The following is a 19,487-nucleotide window of genomic DNA, read 5'->3' as shown; positions in this document are numbered from 1 at the left end:
GGCTTGTGGCAGGTGGGGACAGGAGTGCGGATGGAGGAGGGGGACACCCAGGCAAAGGAATTTCACAGGCTAAACACAGGGGTGCAACCTGCTGTCTCTGTTGGGCATCGTGGTTGGAGAACGTGTTTGCCTGGAGCCCGGGGCACATGGAGGGCCTAGGGGAGAGAAAAGGAGTATTGGGTTGGGCAGCATCAACCATGCTCAGAAGCCAGCATGTCATCCTCTGGTGGATGTTTTTGTGCAGAAAAGTGACTGAGATGAGGACTGTGTTGTGTGGAGGCCATTCTGGCAAACACAAGGAAGACGGGCCTTAATGAGGGAGACAGTAGAGGTAGTGGGACCACTTGGGGAGCTGTTGCTGTGGTCCACGTGTGAGGTGATGTGCCCTGAGCCATAATGAAGAGGAAGGAGAGAGCTTTCTGAAGATGAGTGCAGAGGGACATGCCATCTGATGGATGTGGTGGATGGAGGAGAGCCTGGCGTCCTGCAAGTCTCCTGAAATCCTTCCACTGCCCAAGTGCCATGCTTTCCCGTTTTAGTTCACAACGAGGATGTATACACTTGGCTGGCATGCTCTCACCCAGCTTATTTCCTCCTTACAGACCTACCTGGGAAGCACGGCATCTTATGTTATTGAGACTAATGAGATTTGGATGGATTGGCTTCAATCTTCTTTGTTCTTCCAGGACCACGCCTGACCTATTACATGGCACTTGGGTCAGGTTGCAGTAAGACGTTGCCAGTTGAATCTTATCTAAGAGGGTCAGGCTGGTTAATTTATTTGGAGGACAATTAAGACATCGGCTGTCTAGCAGTCTTCCTTATCAGGACCATGGCTGGGAACCAGTAAATAAACAAAATAGGAGCCTCTGACTGTCCAGCAAAGCTATCACCATGTCCATACCTTCCTCGGCTGGCTGCCTGCCTGACCCAGTCTTTAGCTGGCAACTCGATACTCTTACCTTACACATGATTTTAATGAGCTTGGTTATTTTTAGCTCCTGTCAGATAAGAAGGAGCTGCTATAGAGATACATACTGACTCAAAACCACTGATTGCTGGTCCTTGTAAAAAGTAAGTTGTTGAGATTGGGAGGAAGAAAAACTAGGCAACATGGCTGCAAGAACTCAAGGGTAGAGCTCTCTAGAGACGGCCGTGTTTGGGGGCAGCTCGCCATATGTGTCTTGAAGTAGACGGAGTGTTGGTGGATTTCAGTACCGTGATCTGGACTTTGTAAGGTTTTACATTGAGCACGTTCTGCTTAAGGCAGGGAGATAAGTGACATCGCTACCTGTGGGCTTGGGTCTTGAGCTGTTTTGGATGACTTTGCTCACCAGGAGGGGCTTGTTTGGTGAGGGCTTCCTGTAGCTACTCCTTTCCAGACGTGACCCCAGTGCACTCCAACACCCAGAAGGGTGGCTGGCATTTGGTGAGCAGTTGGTAAATATTTGTTGAATGAATGAATTAATGGATTCATCACAGAGGGGGAAACCGAGTTAACAGTGAGGCAACAAGGAGCAGCTTCCAGTCTTGTCGCATTGACGGATCTCCTGTTGTAATCACTAGACAGCACTTCACATAATAGCCACGAAATTGTGTTTAGGTAAATGGCCTTGGAAGTACAGCCCCGGTCCCTAGGTGCTTGTTTACAGAGAACTTAATTTGAAAAGATTTTAATGAGTGTGTTCTCATTTTTAGGCCTGCTGCTTGTAAGATGTCAGTCTGTTGTTCATGCTTTAGCATGGCCCATCCAGAAGATCCCCCATCCATCATCCATCCATCTGTCCATCCATCCACCCATCCATCCATCCACCCACCCACCCACCCATCCATCCACCCATCCACCCACCCATCCATCCACCCATCCATCCATCCATCCACCCACCCACCCATCCACCCATCCATCCATCCATCCACCCACCCACCCATCCACCCACGCAGCAAGTGCTTGTTTTGTGCCAGCCAGGCATGTGCTTTGGGGATGGAGGGAAGGATGGATGGTACCCAGGTGAACATAGCTGGTCTCTGCCCTTAGGAGTGCTCAGTCTGATGTAAGACTAAGACAGGGATGTGGGCACTGTGGTGCAGTGTGACAAGTGTGTATGTAGTAAAGGCATGGGCCTGCTTGTGACAACCCAGAGAAGGGGGCACTTACTGTCTTGGAGAGAGCGGGGAGAGGAGAGCTGGGGAAGCTGCTGGAGGAGGGAATGTTTGGGCCAGTAAACCTGACATGACAGCTCATGGGCTTCTAGGGGCTGCCCTGGGTAGGATGTCCTGGCTGGCAGCGCAGGTGAGTTATCTGAAGCCTTCTCAGTTTTGAGAGTGGACACTCTGCAGGCTGGGAGAGGTGAGAGATGGTTGATTCAGGTGCTGTGGTCTTGATCCTCCCGTCTTCAACCTGCCCTAACCCCCTGGGACTTCTGTTTCAAGGACCGTTCTATTCATTGCAGCCCTCATAATTTCACCAGATTCTTCTTAGAGCTGAAACGGGCCACTGGGAATTGTCTCTTCCAGCAGAAGAGACCAAAGAGCATACTTAGTGGGGAAGTGAGTGGGGGGAAGTGTTTATAGGCAAATAAAAAATGGCATTTCCTATCCACCAGGCCCTGCTGTCTGCCACCTCCAAGTCCAGCTGAGTGAGGGTCTGCGGACAGAGTAGCCAGTCTGGCATTGGCATAAGAGACTCACTGCCCTTAGGAAGGTTCTTTTCCCATCCTCCACCTTGAGCTCCTTCTGAATTAAGAGCCATTTTAAAAAGACAGCAGGAAAGTAAAATTTAGAATGACCTAGACAGAAACTTGGGCTAATGACCTCCCTCATTTGACATGTGCGGAACTGTGTTTTTTCAGTGCATACTCTGGGACTGTTAAAATTACATACCTGGATGGTAAGCCTGAACCAGAATAGGCCCAGGTGGGGAGCAGGTTGGATTTGGGATCAGTTGAGTTTCGGCAGCCCCCGTGTGTTCAGGGCACCATGTCAGATGTGCAGCTGCGGGAGAAGTCCAGGGTGGCCTTGTGGGTTGGGGGAAATTCTGAACTGCTTAAGGTTGCAGTTAGTGGTGCATCTGGGACTAGAGCATCGGTCTCTTGCTTCCTCCCAGCCCAACTCTTCCTGCTACATCCTGCTGCTAAAGCTCTACTCCAACTAGTTCTTTCCCACTAGGAAGCCTGCTAATGAAGCATTGGCACCGTGATAATAGGTGTTGCTCAGGGCAGGTAGCACTGGATGGTAATTGGAAAAAATACACCCAGGGGATGGATTGTTATTGGCAAAGAGGAGGAGTGCCAGGTTATGATTTTTTAAAAATTGTATCTGCTGTCTGACAACTGCCGAAAGACCAGTGCTAAGACTTGGGAAGAAAGCCGTCCAGTTTCTCCGTGCTAACACAGCTGTTCTAGCTTTTGCCAGTTTTCCGTTTTTATCAGGCAGTCCACGTACAGTGCATCCGTATTTTTATGTCATTGGAATCACAGCTTTCTGTTCCTTTGTACTCTGTCTACTTAACATTGTCATAAGAATTTTCCATATTTCTGTCTCATCTTCATAATTCTCTTTTGTAAGGGCTGAATAATATTCTGAAGTGTTGATGAGCCCCAGTGCTGTGTTCTTATTTCTCCAGTAGGTAATGTTATAGAGAACACCGTGGCACAGCGAGCCTTCTGCTTCTGTTGAATTGTTGCCTTCAGGGGAGTATTTCCAGGAAGGAGAGAGGCTGTAATTCATTGATGAAGTTTTGATTTTTTTTTTTAATTTATGTTATTATTGATTTGTGTAACACAAATAGAGATGTACGAATAAAACAAACGTACAGCGTAATAAACTACTAGAAGGTAGACAGTCGCCTTAGTACCACCACCCACTTCAAGAGCTGGAAGCCTGCCAGCCAGTTGGAAGTCCACCATTGCCCCCTCCCAGTCACATCCCCTCCCAGCACCAGAAGCAACAACTACCCAGACTTTACTGCAATCCCTTCTTTACTCTCTTTCCAAGTTTGATCAGCCAAGCGTACATCTCTCGACATTGCAGTTTAGTTCTGCCTTTTGAAAACAATGTCTTTTAAATCTCTTTTAATCTGTAGGTTTCCCCTCCACGTCTTCTCTTCCCTGGATGCTGTTTGTTGAAGAAAGTAGGTCATTTGTCCTGAGGAGTTTCTAGAATTTCCCACAGGCTGGGTCTTGCCAATTGCAGTCCCATGTAGTTTAGGACATTCCTCTGTGTTTCCTACGGTTGGCAGTTGGACCTAGTGTTTGAATCAGTCCCAGGCCTGATTTTTTTTTCCCCCTGTGGAAAGAGAAATGTGGGGAGCAAGATTGTATCTTGGGTGGGGGGATGTTGGTCATCAGGAGGTACGTAATGGCTCTCTGTGCCCTGTTGTCATGTTAGTAGCCACTGGTGTCCAATGCCTGCCATCCATTAGAAGTTGCAAAATTGTGATACTACAGTTCTGTTAGTCCTTGATTTATTTGCTGGAATACTGTTATAAAGAAAACCTGCCTATCCTCTATTTTTGATAGTTTATGTATAGAGATTCATATACCATACAGTCCACCGATCTGAAGCATATAACTCAGTGGCTTTTAGTATATTTGTAGAGTTGTGCATTTATCACCATGATCAATTTTATAGCACTTTATTAACTCCCCCAAAACCCCTGCTCAACCTTAGCTGTCACCCCACAAACCCTGCAGTCCTAAGGAGCTACTAATCTTAATTTCTGTCTCTAGACTTACCTGTTCTGGACACTTCATATGATATGTGCTCCTTCGTAACCAGTTTCTTTTACTTAGTATAATGTTTTCAGGGCCCATCCATGTTGGAGCATGGATCAGAACTTCATTCCTTTTGATGGCCAAATAATATTTCATTGTATGGACATACTACATTTTGTTTATCCATTCATCTGTGGATAGACATTTGGGTTGCTTCCACTTTTTCACTTTTGTGAACATGTTGTACAAGTTTCTGTGAGAGCATAATGTTTTCATTTTTCTTGGATACATACCTAGAAGTCGAATATCTGGGTCAAATGGTAACTCTGTGTTTAAGAAACTGCCAGTCTGTTTCCCAAATCAGCTACACAATTTCACATTCCCATCGGCAATATAAGAGGGTTTCAGTTTCTCCAACATTGGTGATCTGTCTTTTTTATTATAGCCTTCCGAGTGGGTGGGAAGGATCTGTGGTTTTGATTTGCATTTGATGACTAATGATGTTGAACATCTTTTCATATGCTTATTGGGCATTTGTCTTTGGAGAACTATCTATATATCCTTTGCCTAATTGTTAATTGGATGTTTGTCTTTTTATTATTGAGTTGTAATAATTCTTTATATATTCTGGATAGAAGCCCCTGATCATATATATAATTTGTACAATTTTCTCCCATTCTGGGTTGTCTTTGTACTTTCTTGATACCTTAGTGTTCTTGGAACCATAAAAATCTTACATTTTGATGATGTCCAGTTTGTTTTTTTCTTCTGTTGCTTTTGCTTTTGGTGTCTTATCTAAGAAACTCTTGCCTAATGTAAGGTCATGAAGATTTGCATGAATATTTCATTCTGAGTTCTTTGTTTTTAACTCTTACTTACATTTAGGTCTTTGATGCATTTTGAGTTAAGTTTTGTACATGCTGTCGTCTGCTCTTTGGTTGCCCAGTGGTACAGCTAAAGGCAGGATTCATGCTTGATTTTTTTCCCTGCTTTATTTACCAGTTTTCATAATAAGGCATTGGTTCCCTAATCATCCTATGAAGTAGTTGTTTGGTGTCTTCTTTGTCCTCATGGACATGTAGATTTAATCATGACTTTGTATTACAATAAAAATAATTACATTTTTTAAAAATTGTGTATTGTGACACAAATGTGTATGCAAGAGAGAGAGAAAAGTGACTTTTGTGTTCTTTTTAAAATCCTGTTTCTTATTCAGCTGTCACACCCTAAATTTTCATCTACCCAATTGTCTTCCAGAAACATGCCAAAGGCCAGGATTTGTTTGATCAGATTGTGTACCACTTGGACCTGGTGGAAACAGATTACTTTGGCCTCCAGTTCCTCGACTCCGCCCAGGTTGCGGTAGGTGTTCTTTTAATTCCTTGCAGGATGGATTGACTTTTGATGCTAATCTCGGATCCACAGTTGCTAGGAATTGATGGGGGAAACAGGAGTAAAACTGTGATACTGTTGCAGTCAGGGGCATTGGGGTGGTGGTGACGGCACCATGACGCCCACCCTGGACAGGGCCAGTAACCGGGAGAGGAAGAGAGAGATGTGTTCCTGTCGTGCGGGGGTTTGCATGAGGGGGACCTTTCCAAGCATAGGAATGCAGTGTGGGCATATCTCTAGAGTAAGTAGAAAGAAGAAATACTATCACAGAAATTCTTTTAAGGATGCTGCTTTTATTTTTTTTAACCAGCTGCACCACCATCTTCTCATGGACTCTTGCTGGGTGTAGTGAGCGGGTGCTGTGACCACAGCTGAATCCCAGCCAGGCTTAGTGGGCTCAGGGGCTGGGCGGTCAGGGCAGGTCTCGGCATTGCTAGAGAACCATCTTGCAGGCTCCAGGAGGTGGTTTTAGGTCAGCAAAGACTTCCCTCGCTTTGCCTGAGATAGAACTGTTCACAGTGGAGGCACTCAAGTGAAGAACTGTTCACAGTGGAGGCACTCGAGTGAATGAACTCAGCACAGCTCAGAACTACTCTTGTTTATTTTATAATTGACCTACGATATTATGTTAGTTCCTGCTACACAACATAGTAATTAGATATTTCTATACATTCCTAAATGATCATGAAGATAAGTCTATTTATGATCTGTTTCCAAAGATATTACATAGTTATTGACAATATTCTCCATACTGCACATTTCATACCCATGACTCATTTATTTTGCAACTGCTGAATGCTTGTACCTCTTAATCTCCCTCACCTATTTCTTCCTCCCTCCCTCCCTGCTGGCAATCACCTGTTTGTTCTCTGTATCTATAACTCTGTTTCTGTTTTGTTTTTACGTTTGTACATTTGTTTTGCTTTTTAGTTTCCAGGTGTAAGTGAAATCATACAGTGTTTGTCTTTCACTCTCTTATTTCACTTAGCACAGTACCCTCTAGGTCCATCCATGTTGTCACAGATGGCAAGATTTCATTCTTTGTTTTATGGCTGGGAAATATTCCACTGTGTATGTCTGTGTATGTATATATATACACTGCATTTTTATCCACTCATCTACTGGTGGGCGCTTAGGTCACTTCCATATCTTGGCTCTTGTAAATAATGGTGCAGTGAATATAGGGGTGCATTTAACTTTTCTAATTAATGTCTTTGTTTTCTTTGGATGAATATCCAGGAGTGAAAGTCCTGGGTCACATGGTCGTTCTATTCTTAATTTGTTGAGGAATCGCCCTACTATTTTCCATAGTGGCTGCACCAATTTACATTCATGTCAACAGTGCATTGAGGGTTCCCTTTTCTCCGCACTCTTGCCAATACATGTTATTTTTTGTCTTTGATAATGGTCTTTCTGACAGGTGTGAGGTGATAGCTCATTGTTTTGATTTGCATTTTCCCATTGATTAGTGACGTTGACTATCTTTTAATGTGTTTGTTGGCCATCTGTATGTCTTCTTTGGAAAAATGTCTGTTCAGATCCTCTGCCCATTGTTTTAATCGGGTTGTTTGTGTTTTTGATGTTGAGTTGAATGAGTTCTTTGTATAGTTTGGATATTAACCCCTTGGATGTATCGCTTGCAAATATCTTCTCTCATGTAGGAGGCTGCCTTTTGATTTTGCGGATAGTTTCACTGTGCAAAACCTTCCTAGTTTTATGTAGCCCCATTTGTTTATTTTCACTTTTGTTTCCCGTGCCTGAGGAGACTTATCTAAAAAAAATACTACTAAGACCAATGTCAAAGAGCATACTGCCTGTTTCCTTCTAGAAGTTTTATGGTTTCAGGTCTTACATTTAAGTCTTTAATCCATTTTGAATTTATTTTTATGCATAGTGTGAGATCATAGTCCGGTTTGATTTGTTTGCATGTAGCTGTCCAGTTCTCCCAACACTATTTATTGAAGAGGCTGTCTTTGCCCCATTGTATATTCTTGCCTCCTTTGTTGTAGATTAATTGATCATATAAATGGGTTCATTTCTGGGCTGTCTGTTCTGTTACATTGATCTGTGTGTCTGTTTTTGTGCCAGGACCATACTGTTTTGATTACTATAGCTTTGTAGTATAGTTTGAAATCAGAGCACATGAGACCTCCAGATTTTTTTCTCCTTAACAAGCAAGAAAGACTTTAGAGTCTCCCCAACAAAATCTCTTTGAAACCCAAAACCTATTCAAAGAGAATTTATTCAATAATCTGAAAATATTTATTGAGTGCTTCTTATGCATTGGGCCCTGTTCGAAGCACTGTGGATAATACAGTGAACACTTGTGTAATATGCCAGGTGGTAATACGGGTTAAGAAAAATAAAGCAGAGGGGCTAGACAGAATAAGGGGAGGGGGAGGGAACAGACAGAGTAAGGCATTTCCCATCCCGTGATAACTTCCCTTGATCCCATCCTTCCAGTTCCTCTGCATCTGGCCTTGGCTCTTAATGACCCCCTCCTGCCTTCAGCTCCCCTCTCCCAGCCTCCTCCTGCCCTTGCCTTCCTCCCAGCCTAGAAAAGCCTCAGCCATCTCAGCTGTTCCTGCTTGCCCTTTGATTCTCCTGCCCCCGTGACTGTCCCCTGGCCTCCCTTTGACACACACACAGGCCCATCTGTTTCCTCTGCTCCTTCTCCCAGGCTGCCAGGCGTTGCTGGAGAGCCACAGGCTGTGCCTTTTGGCACCAGTACAGATGACAGGTTCAGCAAAATCTAAGCCTCTGAGCTGCTCTTGGAGACTCGTCAGCCCCCAGTGGACTCTGAAGTTCCCCACGGTTCCCCTTCTGAATCTGGACCACAGGCCTGTAGCCCAGTCCCCACAGAGACTGCTCTCCTGGTTGCCTCACTTCTTACCTAGTAAGAAGACCGAGGTCATTTAGCTAAAACGCCTTGAGTTTTCTTCCCTGCATCTCAAAGTTGCTCCTTCTCTCTGCCCATCCTTTTTACAACCTTGTCTTAAGGGAGTTTGCCTGTTTCTCCAGCGTTTACTCACGACACCTGCATCAAAGTTCTATTCCCGGTTACTTCCTGAGTGCTGAATTTAGAGTTTTCCTTACTGTCCTCAGCATCTGACACTGGTCAGCCCTTCTCTTCCTAGAAATTCATCTCTTTTCTCCTTTCTCCAGTTCTAATGCTTGTGGTATTTTTGGCTTCAGATTGTCTGTGGCCCTGGACTAGGAGTCAGACTTGGACCTTGTTCTTGGTTCTGCCCTGGCTCCTTGGTGGACTTTAGATAAACCACCTTTCCTTCCTCGGCCTCAGTTTTCTCATCTGTAAAGTGGGGTTCCTAGACCTGTTCTCTCAAGAGCTCTTCTGGTTCTAATGTCCAGTGATTCTGAGTCTAAAGGGGAGGCAGGTGTGTCTGACCCACACATCTTCTCTAGTCAGAAGGGAAAAGATATCTGTCATTTCTACCGTTACAGCCAAGTACCTGTTGCCCTGGTAACATGTCCTCATCCCTAGGCAACTGCCCTCCAGCCACTTGGGTTCCCAAAAAGCCAGCAATGTGGCTTCCCCATGAAAGACCTTGCTGGGACCCTCTGTTCACTTGGCTGCCAGCCTTTCCTGTCCGCCAGAGCCCTGGCCCTGGGCAGCAGGAAGGATGCTCCCGGCGGGATCCGGGTGTCCTTCCCAGGCCGTACACCTGCTGATACTGAGACCCTGCAGGCGTTAGAGTCTTCCCAGCACGCAGCTCCGGGAACCCGACAGGCTTTTCTTCCCCACAAGAGCAGGTGCAGGGGCCTCGCCTGCCTGATTCTGAGGGTCCGAGAGCTGCGGCAGCTTCCAGCCCCTTCTAATCGGTCTGGCTTCTGAGCTGGGCTCCTTGCAGGCTGGGTTCTGCTGACGCCTGCATTTATCTCTTGGCCTTTGCTTGTGCCGGCTCCCCCCTGCCCCGTCCCCAAAACTCCCTTTCTCACCCCGTTTCAACTTCTGGCCATCTCTGATGACAGCCCTTCCTGCAGCGTGTCCTGAACTCCCAGCGTGCCTTCCCTCTGCTCTGTAAAGCTGAGCTTATTTTGCCCTCTGTGGCTGTTGGCTTATTTGGCCTCAGGCTCATTATTTGTGTATGTGAACAAACCTTTCTGATGAGATCCTGAGACTTAGGGCTCCCTCTTCTTAACCTGGTGGTTCTTGGCGGCAAGGCACACAACCTAGAACTTCAGTCTTTTGCCCCAGAAGGGACCTTAGGAACCATTTGTCAATGTCTCCATCTTCTGGATAGTGAAACCAAAGCCTTTAGGCCTTGGCAAGTCACTTTGTGACTAGCACAGCTCGTGCTTGAACCCAGATTTTACAATTTCAGATTCAAGTGCCCTTTTCAGTACACTGTACTTAGAGCCTCAGTTTTCCTAACTCTCAGTGGTCGTAGTGACATCCTTTTCATGGAGGAATTGAGGGAGTTGGGAAGTTAATGGAGGAGAAAGGGTTTTGTAATCCAACATGGGTGTGGGTCTCCTCTTCCTAGCCGGGCAGGCCAGTGGGCACCGGAAGTCATCACAGCCCCCGGGGTGATGCACTGAGAATGAGGTTAGTTGGAACCTCAAGGCCACCTTGCCTGTGGGAGAAACCTTAGCGATTTAGATGAGTCCTTTGGGAAGGTTCACTGAGCCATTGGTTTTTCTGAGGGCTTGGGATGAAGCAGTTGGTGGCAGGTGAGGGCCTGGAAGGGAATGGTCTACTTGGTCATTGGCTTATTGCCCCGTAACTGAGGCTCCTGCAAGGAATGACATCCCCACCCAGCCCCTGATATGCAAATCAGAGGGTTGGCAGTGGCAGGGCTCTTGGCATGGCTCCCTGTGTCCCCAGCTTATATGCCCAGCTCCCTGCAAAGAGCCAAGCCCAGTTTCCATGGTACACTGCCCAGCCCTGAAGCAAGGTCAAAGTCTACTGGCATCACCTATTTTTAGCATTTGGGGCTGAGGCTTCCTATTTCCCTTTTCCATATTAAAGCAGGAAGGCCACCCAGGAACCCACTCTGTTGCTCTCCCTTTGACACAGCTCAAAGCAGGGGCAAGGGCTCTATTTTTACACATCAAAGCTTTCTTCTGAGAGCCTGGCCTGTCCTGCACCCACCCAGCTTTCTTACTGACTGGTCTGGTAGCTGCTCTTTACTGAGTTCCCACCCTGATGAGCTCTGGAGGCAGGCATCAGACTAGAGATTTTACATAACTCTTCTTGTTAACATTCATCACTAGTCTAAAGCTGGCCGTGGAGCAGGCCCATTTTACAGATGATGAAGCCGAGGCTCACTAGGAACCTTGTAGAGGTTTAAGTAAGGAATGGAGTCAGGTTTTAGAACCTGGTCTCTCTCATTCCAAAGGCCAGCACTTTCCACTGGGTCATACTGATTCCATTACACACAGGAGCATCACCCCCCTACCCCACAAACCCTCACACAGACACAGAAAGAAAACATTCAGTCAGTAGCCATTCAGCAGACCTTGACTTGGAGCTTACTCAGCGGCAAGCTCTGTGGTGCAGAAGGAGGCTGGGTGGCATCCCTGCCTGCCACATTCTGGTGGAGGAGGCAGACAGGTGGTCCCTTGGAATACAGTGAGTTCAGTCCTCCCGTCTGTGAATCTGGAGCCTGAGTGTCACTGATGAGATGATCAAGGTATCAAAGGGGAAGGGTGAACATGGGATGGGCCACAGCCGCAGAGGAAGAGAGGACTTTGCCAGGCAGAGGAGGGGCAAACATTTGGGGCAGAGGTAGCAATAGCCCCACTGCACACACTTCAGACGCCAATCCCAAGTCCAAGTTGTCATGTGCTTCTGACTTACTGGCTGTAGATTGAGGGCTCCCATGATCCTCCTCCTTGAGCTTGATTAACTTGCTGCAGCAGGTCACAGAACTGAGAGGAACCTTTTGCCTACTAGATTACCAATTTATTATTAAGGGCTATATAAGTCAGGAACGGCCACATGGAAGAGATGCACAGGGCAAGCAAGGCACGGGCAGGGGGTGCAGAGTTTCCACGCCCTCTCCAAACACTCCCCAAATCTCCACATGCTCACCAACTCAGAAGGTCTCCGAACCTTGTCCTTTTGAGTTTTTATGGAGGCTTCATTGCATAGCCGTGGTTGATTAAATCATTTGGCTGTTGGTGATTGGTTCACCCTCCAGCCCCTGTCTCCTCCCCAGAAGTCCGGCGAGACTGAAAGTTCCAATCCTATGATCACAATTTTGGTTCCCCTGGCAACCAGCCCTCATCCTTAGGTGCTTTCCCAAAGTCGCCTCATAAATCCAGGTGTGTCTGAAAGGGGTTTGTTATGAATATCAAGACACTTTTATTGCTCCTATCACTTAACGAAATTACAAGAATTTTAGGAGCTCTGTGCCAGAAACTGACAAAGACCAAATATACATTTCTTATTGTGAATCACGGTATCACACACAATAAGATCCAAAAGTGTTCATTCCCTTCTTTCTCTTTTCATCCCTTGAATACAATTATCTCTCAGATTCCTTCCAGCTTTAATTTAAATGCAAACTAGACAGTTTTTTACAAGCCAAGAAAATCTATAGGTACTAGAAAGCCAGTTATGAGTTCCATCACTCAAACTTGATGGCCCAGGGGTGGTTCAGGCAGAGTTTCTAGACCCTCTTCAGCCCCTGAGCTTCTCCTAGCCATTGTGATTCAAGTGCTTCTGTGTAGATTTTAGACGGTTAAATTCTACAACCAGTCTCATGCGTGTTTTAATTCCAGAACCGATGTACTATTAGAACAGATGGGCTTTGCCAATCATCTCACATCTCGATTTATGGAGAGGGTTTTGCCAGATGGACTTGGATGAGAAATTCAGATCAGAAACCGCCTAGTACCCATTAGAGTGTTTGAGTTAAATGCTTTGCCCTTTGAACTCAGAAAGGCACCTGTCTGTTTTCAGTGACTGGTTTAATGATCTGTTAAGAGGGCTGGCGCCGTTTGCCTTGCCCTCTGCCGACAGGCTGCTTGGCTATATTTAGCCAGGATGCAGGTGAACATCCAAGACAGATCCTACTGCTGCCTTACAGGGCTCCAAGCCCAGCGTAGGGTATGATTTACTAAGTGCCATGTTGGACCTGAGTGCCGGAGTCTGGAAGTCCCAGGGATTAATTCCCAGGGATATAATTCCATGTCTTGTGGGATTAAATATGAGTGATCAGAGCCTGGTCATCTCCTGCTGCTGAGAAGAAAGTCAGGTCATTTTGAACTGGTTGGATACAAGATAGATTTTATCATCTCTTGTTTTAAGATTGTGACTGCATTTCTTATCACCTCTGATACAGGCAAGCAAACCTGACGTGAGCCCCATGGGGTCGAGGAGCTTTTTAAAATGGAGCCGTTTCTGATTCCTTTCCCGGCTTAGCCAGCCCCAGACTTTTCACAGGCCACCATCCCAGTAGATCCTGCCCTGAGCAGGAAGGATGGAGGCCAGCGTACATGGATGAGGGGGCCCTTCAGCAGTGTGGTCAGAGGGAGGGCAGTCTCCTGTCCAGTAGGAGCCGTCATCTGTCAGCCTGTGCGTTAACATGAGTCATTGACATCTGGCTAGCAAACCTTACAATTGCTTGAGATTTTGCAGAGGTCAGACGGCAGTTTTCAGAAAGGGTCACGGATGTTTCAGCATGCCCTGGATCAGTTATTAGGGCATACTCTTGGGTGGGAGAGGACACGGGAAAACTTCAGCTCTGAATACTTAAAGGGCACACTGGGAGCCTTTGAGAAAGACTAATGATTTGAGATTCTGTTTAATGATCTTGGGTGGAACCTGGGTATTTGTGATTGAAATGTGCAGCCAGGATTGAAAGGCACAGCTGAGGAAGCACAGACACAGACCTGGACCAAGCACTAGAGTTTTGACAGTAGAGGGAGAGGAACAGTGGGCTCAAATTTGCTCTGTTCCAACTATGATATGGAGACATGAGAAAGGGAAGAAATGGGACAAGCTCCACCAAGCTCTGAGCCTCTGGGACTAATAAGATTAGAAGGCTGGTTGCAGGGAGAACCTTCCTTGACTGGTGTAAGGATCAATTCATTTGAAAGTGAGGTGAAGAACAGGTTTAGTCAAGCCATTAGCATGATACTTAATTTGGCAGGAGAGTTAATATTATGTTTTTATCAAGACTTAATCTGTTCTCCTCCCAAGGGCTGAGGTCCAGCATTTCCAGCGTGGTTGAGGGCGGCAGTGAGACCTAATTCTAACTGATCATCAAAAACTGCCTGATAGGCAGGTGATGAGTGAATAATGGAAACTGACAACCTGGCCCACCCCTCGTGAAAATAATACTCTTATTAAAAGTAAAAAAAAAAAAAAAAAAAAAAAAGCAGTCACAGTCCCACATTCAGAAACAACATCTGTAAATTCTTCAGGACATATACTGATAGGAAATAATAATTTTCTATACATGGGATCCCACCTGATTTTTGTTTGTTTGTTTCACATCGTGCAGTGGATCTCTTGCCACATCAGTAAATATAAGCCTAAATCAGTTTTAAAGGCTGAATAATATTTCATTACATGGATGAGCCATTTTTCAATCCATCTTTGTTGATGGACATTTAGGTCGTTTCCAATTCAAAGCCTTTAACAATGAGATAAAGCATCCTGTCCATGAGCCTTTGACATAGGCAGCCGGCTGTGGGGATCTGTGGCTTTTATCACACAGTTGCCTGGCTGGGAGTAAGGGTGACTAAACCCACGTTCTCCCATTGCACTGCTCACCGCTTATTGTATTATAGTTCATCTATTATTTGCTTTTGTGTTTCCTTATCCCCTCCTCCCATGCAGTCATAATGGGCTCTTTGGTGAAGGGTAGAGTACACGGTACTCATTTAGTCCCGCCCTTTCTCTTTATTAGAAAGTGTAGAGTTTAGATTGCTTCTGAAAGTATATTGACAGCCAGCAGAATGGCCTCTGATTCTGAACAGCTATTGAGAATCCCACTCTGGGCTCTGTTATTCCAACTGCTATTCTAACAGCAGCGTTCAATGTGTATCAAGTTTACGTAAAGGGATGGGGAAAGTCCCTATCTGCCTCATTTTTAAAAGTATGTTGAACATTTATTTATTTCTTAAGAATTTAATAAGGACCCGCTGGCTGCCAAGCTCTGTGCTTGGTGCAGGAAACTCAGAGATGATGAAGTGCATGGTCCCTGCCCTCTGAGGCTTATGTTCGCCTGGAGGGGCTCACAGTGCACTTTTCCTAACTGTTGTTTTCCTTGGAGGTGAGTCTCCTGAGGCTCGTCAGTGCTGTAGTATCAACAACGTGGAAGTTACAGAGGAAATTGTATATGAGAGAAATGGTTTTGTAATTTCTTTGATAGTTAAAACCGAAGTGATTTTTCTGGCGAGAACAAGAGGAAGTTGAAATGCCTTCACTGACCAGGGCAAAGTTAACTTAAGCAAATCCCCACCTGTTGTTCCGCCTTCAGTGTGGGTCATTTTCCTGGCAAAAGAATAAGAATCATGATTTTTCGTTTTTAATTTCAGAGTTTAGGGCAACAGAATTACAAGACCCATATATGAGCAGATTTTCAGCGGTGCAGCTTGGAGTCTTTTCTAGATTAACGGGGACTTGATTGTAACTTGAGAAAACTCAGAAGGAAAAGGCAGCTGGTGGCTCTCCTCACTAGAAGAGACTTTATAGATTAATTAGGTAAAGGCACATCTTGGAAGAGCTAACTCTTGCCCCCCAAAAAATGCACTTAATGTGCTTAAGCACAGATATTTTTTTCTTTTTTTTTAATTGAAGTATAGTTGATTTACAGTATTGTGCTAGTTTCAGGTGTATAGCAAAGTGATTCAGTTATATATATACACATACATGTATATATATATATATATATATATACACACACACATGTGCTGTACCATAAAGCCTGTGGCTTATCTATTTTATGTATAGTATACTCCTAATTTACGCCCCCCTGCCTGCCTTTCCCACTTGGTACCTATAAGTTTATTGCTCTATTTCTGTGAGTCTGTTTCTGTTTTGCGTGTAGAGTCATTTGTATTATTTTTTAGATTCCACATATAAATTGTATCATATAGTATTTGTCTTTCTCTGACTTACTTCACTTAGTATGATAATCTCTAGGTCCATCCATGTTGTTGCAAATGGCAATATTCCATTCTTTTTTATGACTGAGTAATATTACACACACACACACACACACACACACACACACACACACACACACACACACACACACACACACACACACACACACACACACACACCACAACACATCCTTTTAAACCGATCATCTGTTGGTGGGCACTTGGATTGTTTCCATGTCTTGGCTGCTGTGACCATTGTGGTGCATGATCTTTTCCAATTAGTGTTTTGGTTTCCTGGATATATGTCCAGGAGTGGGATTGCTGGATCAAATGGTAGCTGTAGATTTAGTCTTTTAAGCAACTTCCATGCTGTTCTCCACAGTAGCTGCACCCGTTTACATTCCCACCAATAGTGTATGAGGGTTCCTTTTTTTCCACAGCTTCTCTAGCATTTATTATTTGTAGACTTTTTGGTGATAGCCATTCTGACCTGTGTGAGATGATACCTCATTGTGGTTTTGATTTGCATTTCTCTAATAATTAGTGATGTGTGGGGCATCTTTTTTTTCATGAAGCACAGATATTTTTACACCACCCCCTGCAGTTTGCAGATCCCCAGCGTGAGAGCTCGTAATCTGGTCCAATCCGTGGTTTTTATGGGTAGAATTACTAAGGTTTGTAAGGGAGGGTAACTCTGAGGTCTGTGTAATGTTGCTGATGAACTATTCCTAAAAAAACAAAACATTTTCTTTCTTTCAGCACTGGCTGGATCATTCCAAACCCATAAAAAAGCAGATGAAAAGTAAGTAAGCAGAATTTAGCCTACTACCTTACTTCTTTTGTCAGAGAGTGAAGTCCTTTGCCAATGTTTTGAGGTATTATGTTTTCATTAGAACTCAGGAGCATTTTAAGATGGATTCCATTTTAAGGATGAATTTTAATTTCCTAAGGCTGGCTAAAAGTTAAGAGTTTAAAAATTTGAATGAGTTTTTAGTAGATGTTAAAAAACAGCCTAAGCTCTCATTTAAAATCAGGCACTTCTACCAATGAGCACTGATAAATATGCCATTCAGAAACATGACTTTATACCTGATACATTCATTTCCTAATGTTATAAAGTAGGCTCAGAGAATGGGAGAGCAGGAGGGCTCTTTGTCAGTCTGGACCAGCTCTCTGATTTTATAGTTGTGGTAACCACATTTCTTCAGTGTTGCTGATGTGTGAGTAATTTTTTTTTAAGTTAATACTTTTGAGGTATTTTTACTGTGGTTTTTTAGATTACAGAACACCTGGCTGTGTATGTGTCACTTTCCTTTACCCACTTCGTGTTTTGTTACACGTTAGTATCAGTGTGGAGTATCTTGGCAATCGGGGTAAAAGTAAAGTGTCAGTGCTCAGTAATCATCTAGATGCTTTGGGTTTTCTTCCAGAATGAGATTACTAGCTAAACTATCTTTGTCAACACGAAAGTCCATTTTAGTTTTCCAAACTAGGATGGAAAAGAACTTACTAGCTTCCTATGTTCCGTTGTTACCACCCAGTGTCGTGGTGGATGTGTTACTAGATTTAACGTGTTTTTTTTTTCCTTTTGTCCACTCTGTGATCTTCAACATTGGGGAAAAACATCTTCAACCTTCCATCTCCAAATGTTTAGTTGGACCTGCTTATGCTTTGCACTTTCGAGTTAAATATTATTCTTCAGAACCGAACAACCTTCGTGAAGAGTTTACAAGGTAGGACAAGGTGCAGAACAAGGTGCCTCCACCCCCCCACACCCACAGCACTTGCCTCACTAACAGTCCGTGGTCTTCTCCCCTGCAGGTTTGCCGCCTCTTCCATCTGCTGCCTTTATATGCTGAGCAAGAGTTAGCGCTTTGCTGTCCTTATCTCTGTATTCTGTTGAAAATCCACACTTTGCTTAATGTGACCTTTTTCTTAGTGAATCCAAATTTAAACATTTGTTTCTTTGTCCCATTTCTATTTTGTTGGACCTTGGGTAAACTGCCTAGTTGGTCGATGGCACTTTATTTTGTCTCAGATACAAAAAGAGAAGGCAAATATCAGAAGAGCATTTCTCAGTCCAAAATCGCCACCTGATTTTTTTAAGGAATGTGAAATATTCCCTTGATTGTTACAGTATCAGATTTATTAGAATTCCTTCCTGGTATCTTTCTGCCCCATAAAACTTCTTTGATGGTGTGCCTGCCTGTGTCTGTCTCTTAGACTTCAAAAACAGTGTCGAAGCAAAAGAGACATAAAAAACATTTTACATATTGAGTTTCCCTCACCCCTCTATCAGTGAGATGCTCTATCCAGCCTTCTGCTACTTTTGATGTCTCCACAATCTCCTTTGTCATGGTCTGTGATGGACAGTAGTGGTGACATGTAAGCTGCTGGGTGATCCACGGTGGTGGCCGCTAGCCTGGAGATGACCACCTAAGTAATACTTTAAAGACAGACATCTCCCCCCACCACCCCGCCCCAGGAGAGGCCAGCTGGGCTTCTGTAGTTAGGCTTTCCTATAGGAACTGGACGTTCTGGCCACAGCAGCACGGTGTCCTCCTTGATGTGGGTACTCAGTTTGATGGTGGTTGAGCGCCTGTCAGAAGCAATAACATTCTGGAATGTCCCAGAACCTTCCCCACCACCCCCACGTCTGGGTCACCCACACTGTCCTATATCCATTCCACAGAGAGTGGCTGGCTGCAGTGTTTTCAAAGTTCAAACAAATTACATTATTCTAGTGCTCCCCTCTAGAGTCCTTTATGAAGCATGCTGCTTCTAGCTGTCATCAAAGCCAGTGATTCTTAACCGGGCTTGTGTGAATCAAAAACACCTGGGAGGGAAGCTTTTGAACAAATCAGATTCCTGGGGACCACTCTTGCGTGTGAGAGTCTCATTCTGTAGGTATGGAGTGGAGCGTGGGCAGTTTTGGTTTTTACAAAGCACTGTAAGCGGTTCTGATGCCCACGTCCTCCCGGTAAAAAAACAAAAACAAAAACACTTAATCTTTGACTTAAGTGAACTCCACTTGTGTTACGTGCTGCCTTCTTCCCCATCTTTCGTGACCCCTGTGAACAGCCACAGTCCAGTTCCAGGATTTCTGTCTCCTTTGTGTGTGTCTGTGCACGTGTGTTTTGTTTTTTTGAAAGACGGAGTCTGCAGTTAAACTGCATCAGAAAAAAAAAAAAAAAGCCTCAAGCAGTTGCTAACCACAGTCAGCCGTAAACTTTTTGATACAGTCTTGATACAAGCTGCAGCCTTTCTGGAAGCTGCTGGTGGGGCTGACTGCTGGCGGTT

At 44.7% G+C, this 19,487-nt stretch overlaps 1 protein-coding gene across 1 annotated transcript in view; it reads left to right on the top strand.

The window, feature by feature from the left end:
* EPB41L4B (erythrocyte membrane protein band 4.1 like 4B) overlaps window positions 1–19,487 on the top strand; it is a 124,474-nt gene that overhangs the window by 27,033 nt on the left and 77,954 nt on the right. Inside the window, 3 exon segments of the mRNA XM_032478145.1 lie at window positions 5,970–6,074; window positions 16,947–16,989; window positions 17,842–17,920. Coding sequence (XP_032334036.1) covers window positions 5,970–6,074; window positions 16,947–16,989; window positions 17,842–17,920 — 227 coding nt within the window.

This window comes from Camelus ferus, chromosome 4 (genome assembly GCF_009834535.1).
Source record: "Camelus ferus isolate YT-003-E chromosome 4, BCGSAC_Cfer_1.0, whole genome shotgun sequence".
In the NCBI taxonomy this organism is placed as follows: domain Eukaryota; kingdom Metazoa; phylum Chordata; class Mammalia; order Artiodactyla; family Camelidae; genus Camelus; species Camelus ferus.
The sequence above is the reverse complement of the archived record's forward strand: the minus strand, read 5'-3'. Positions and strand labels throughout refer to the sequence as shown.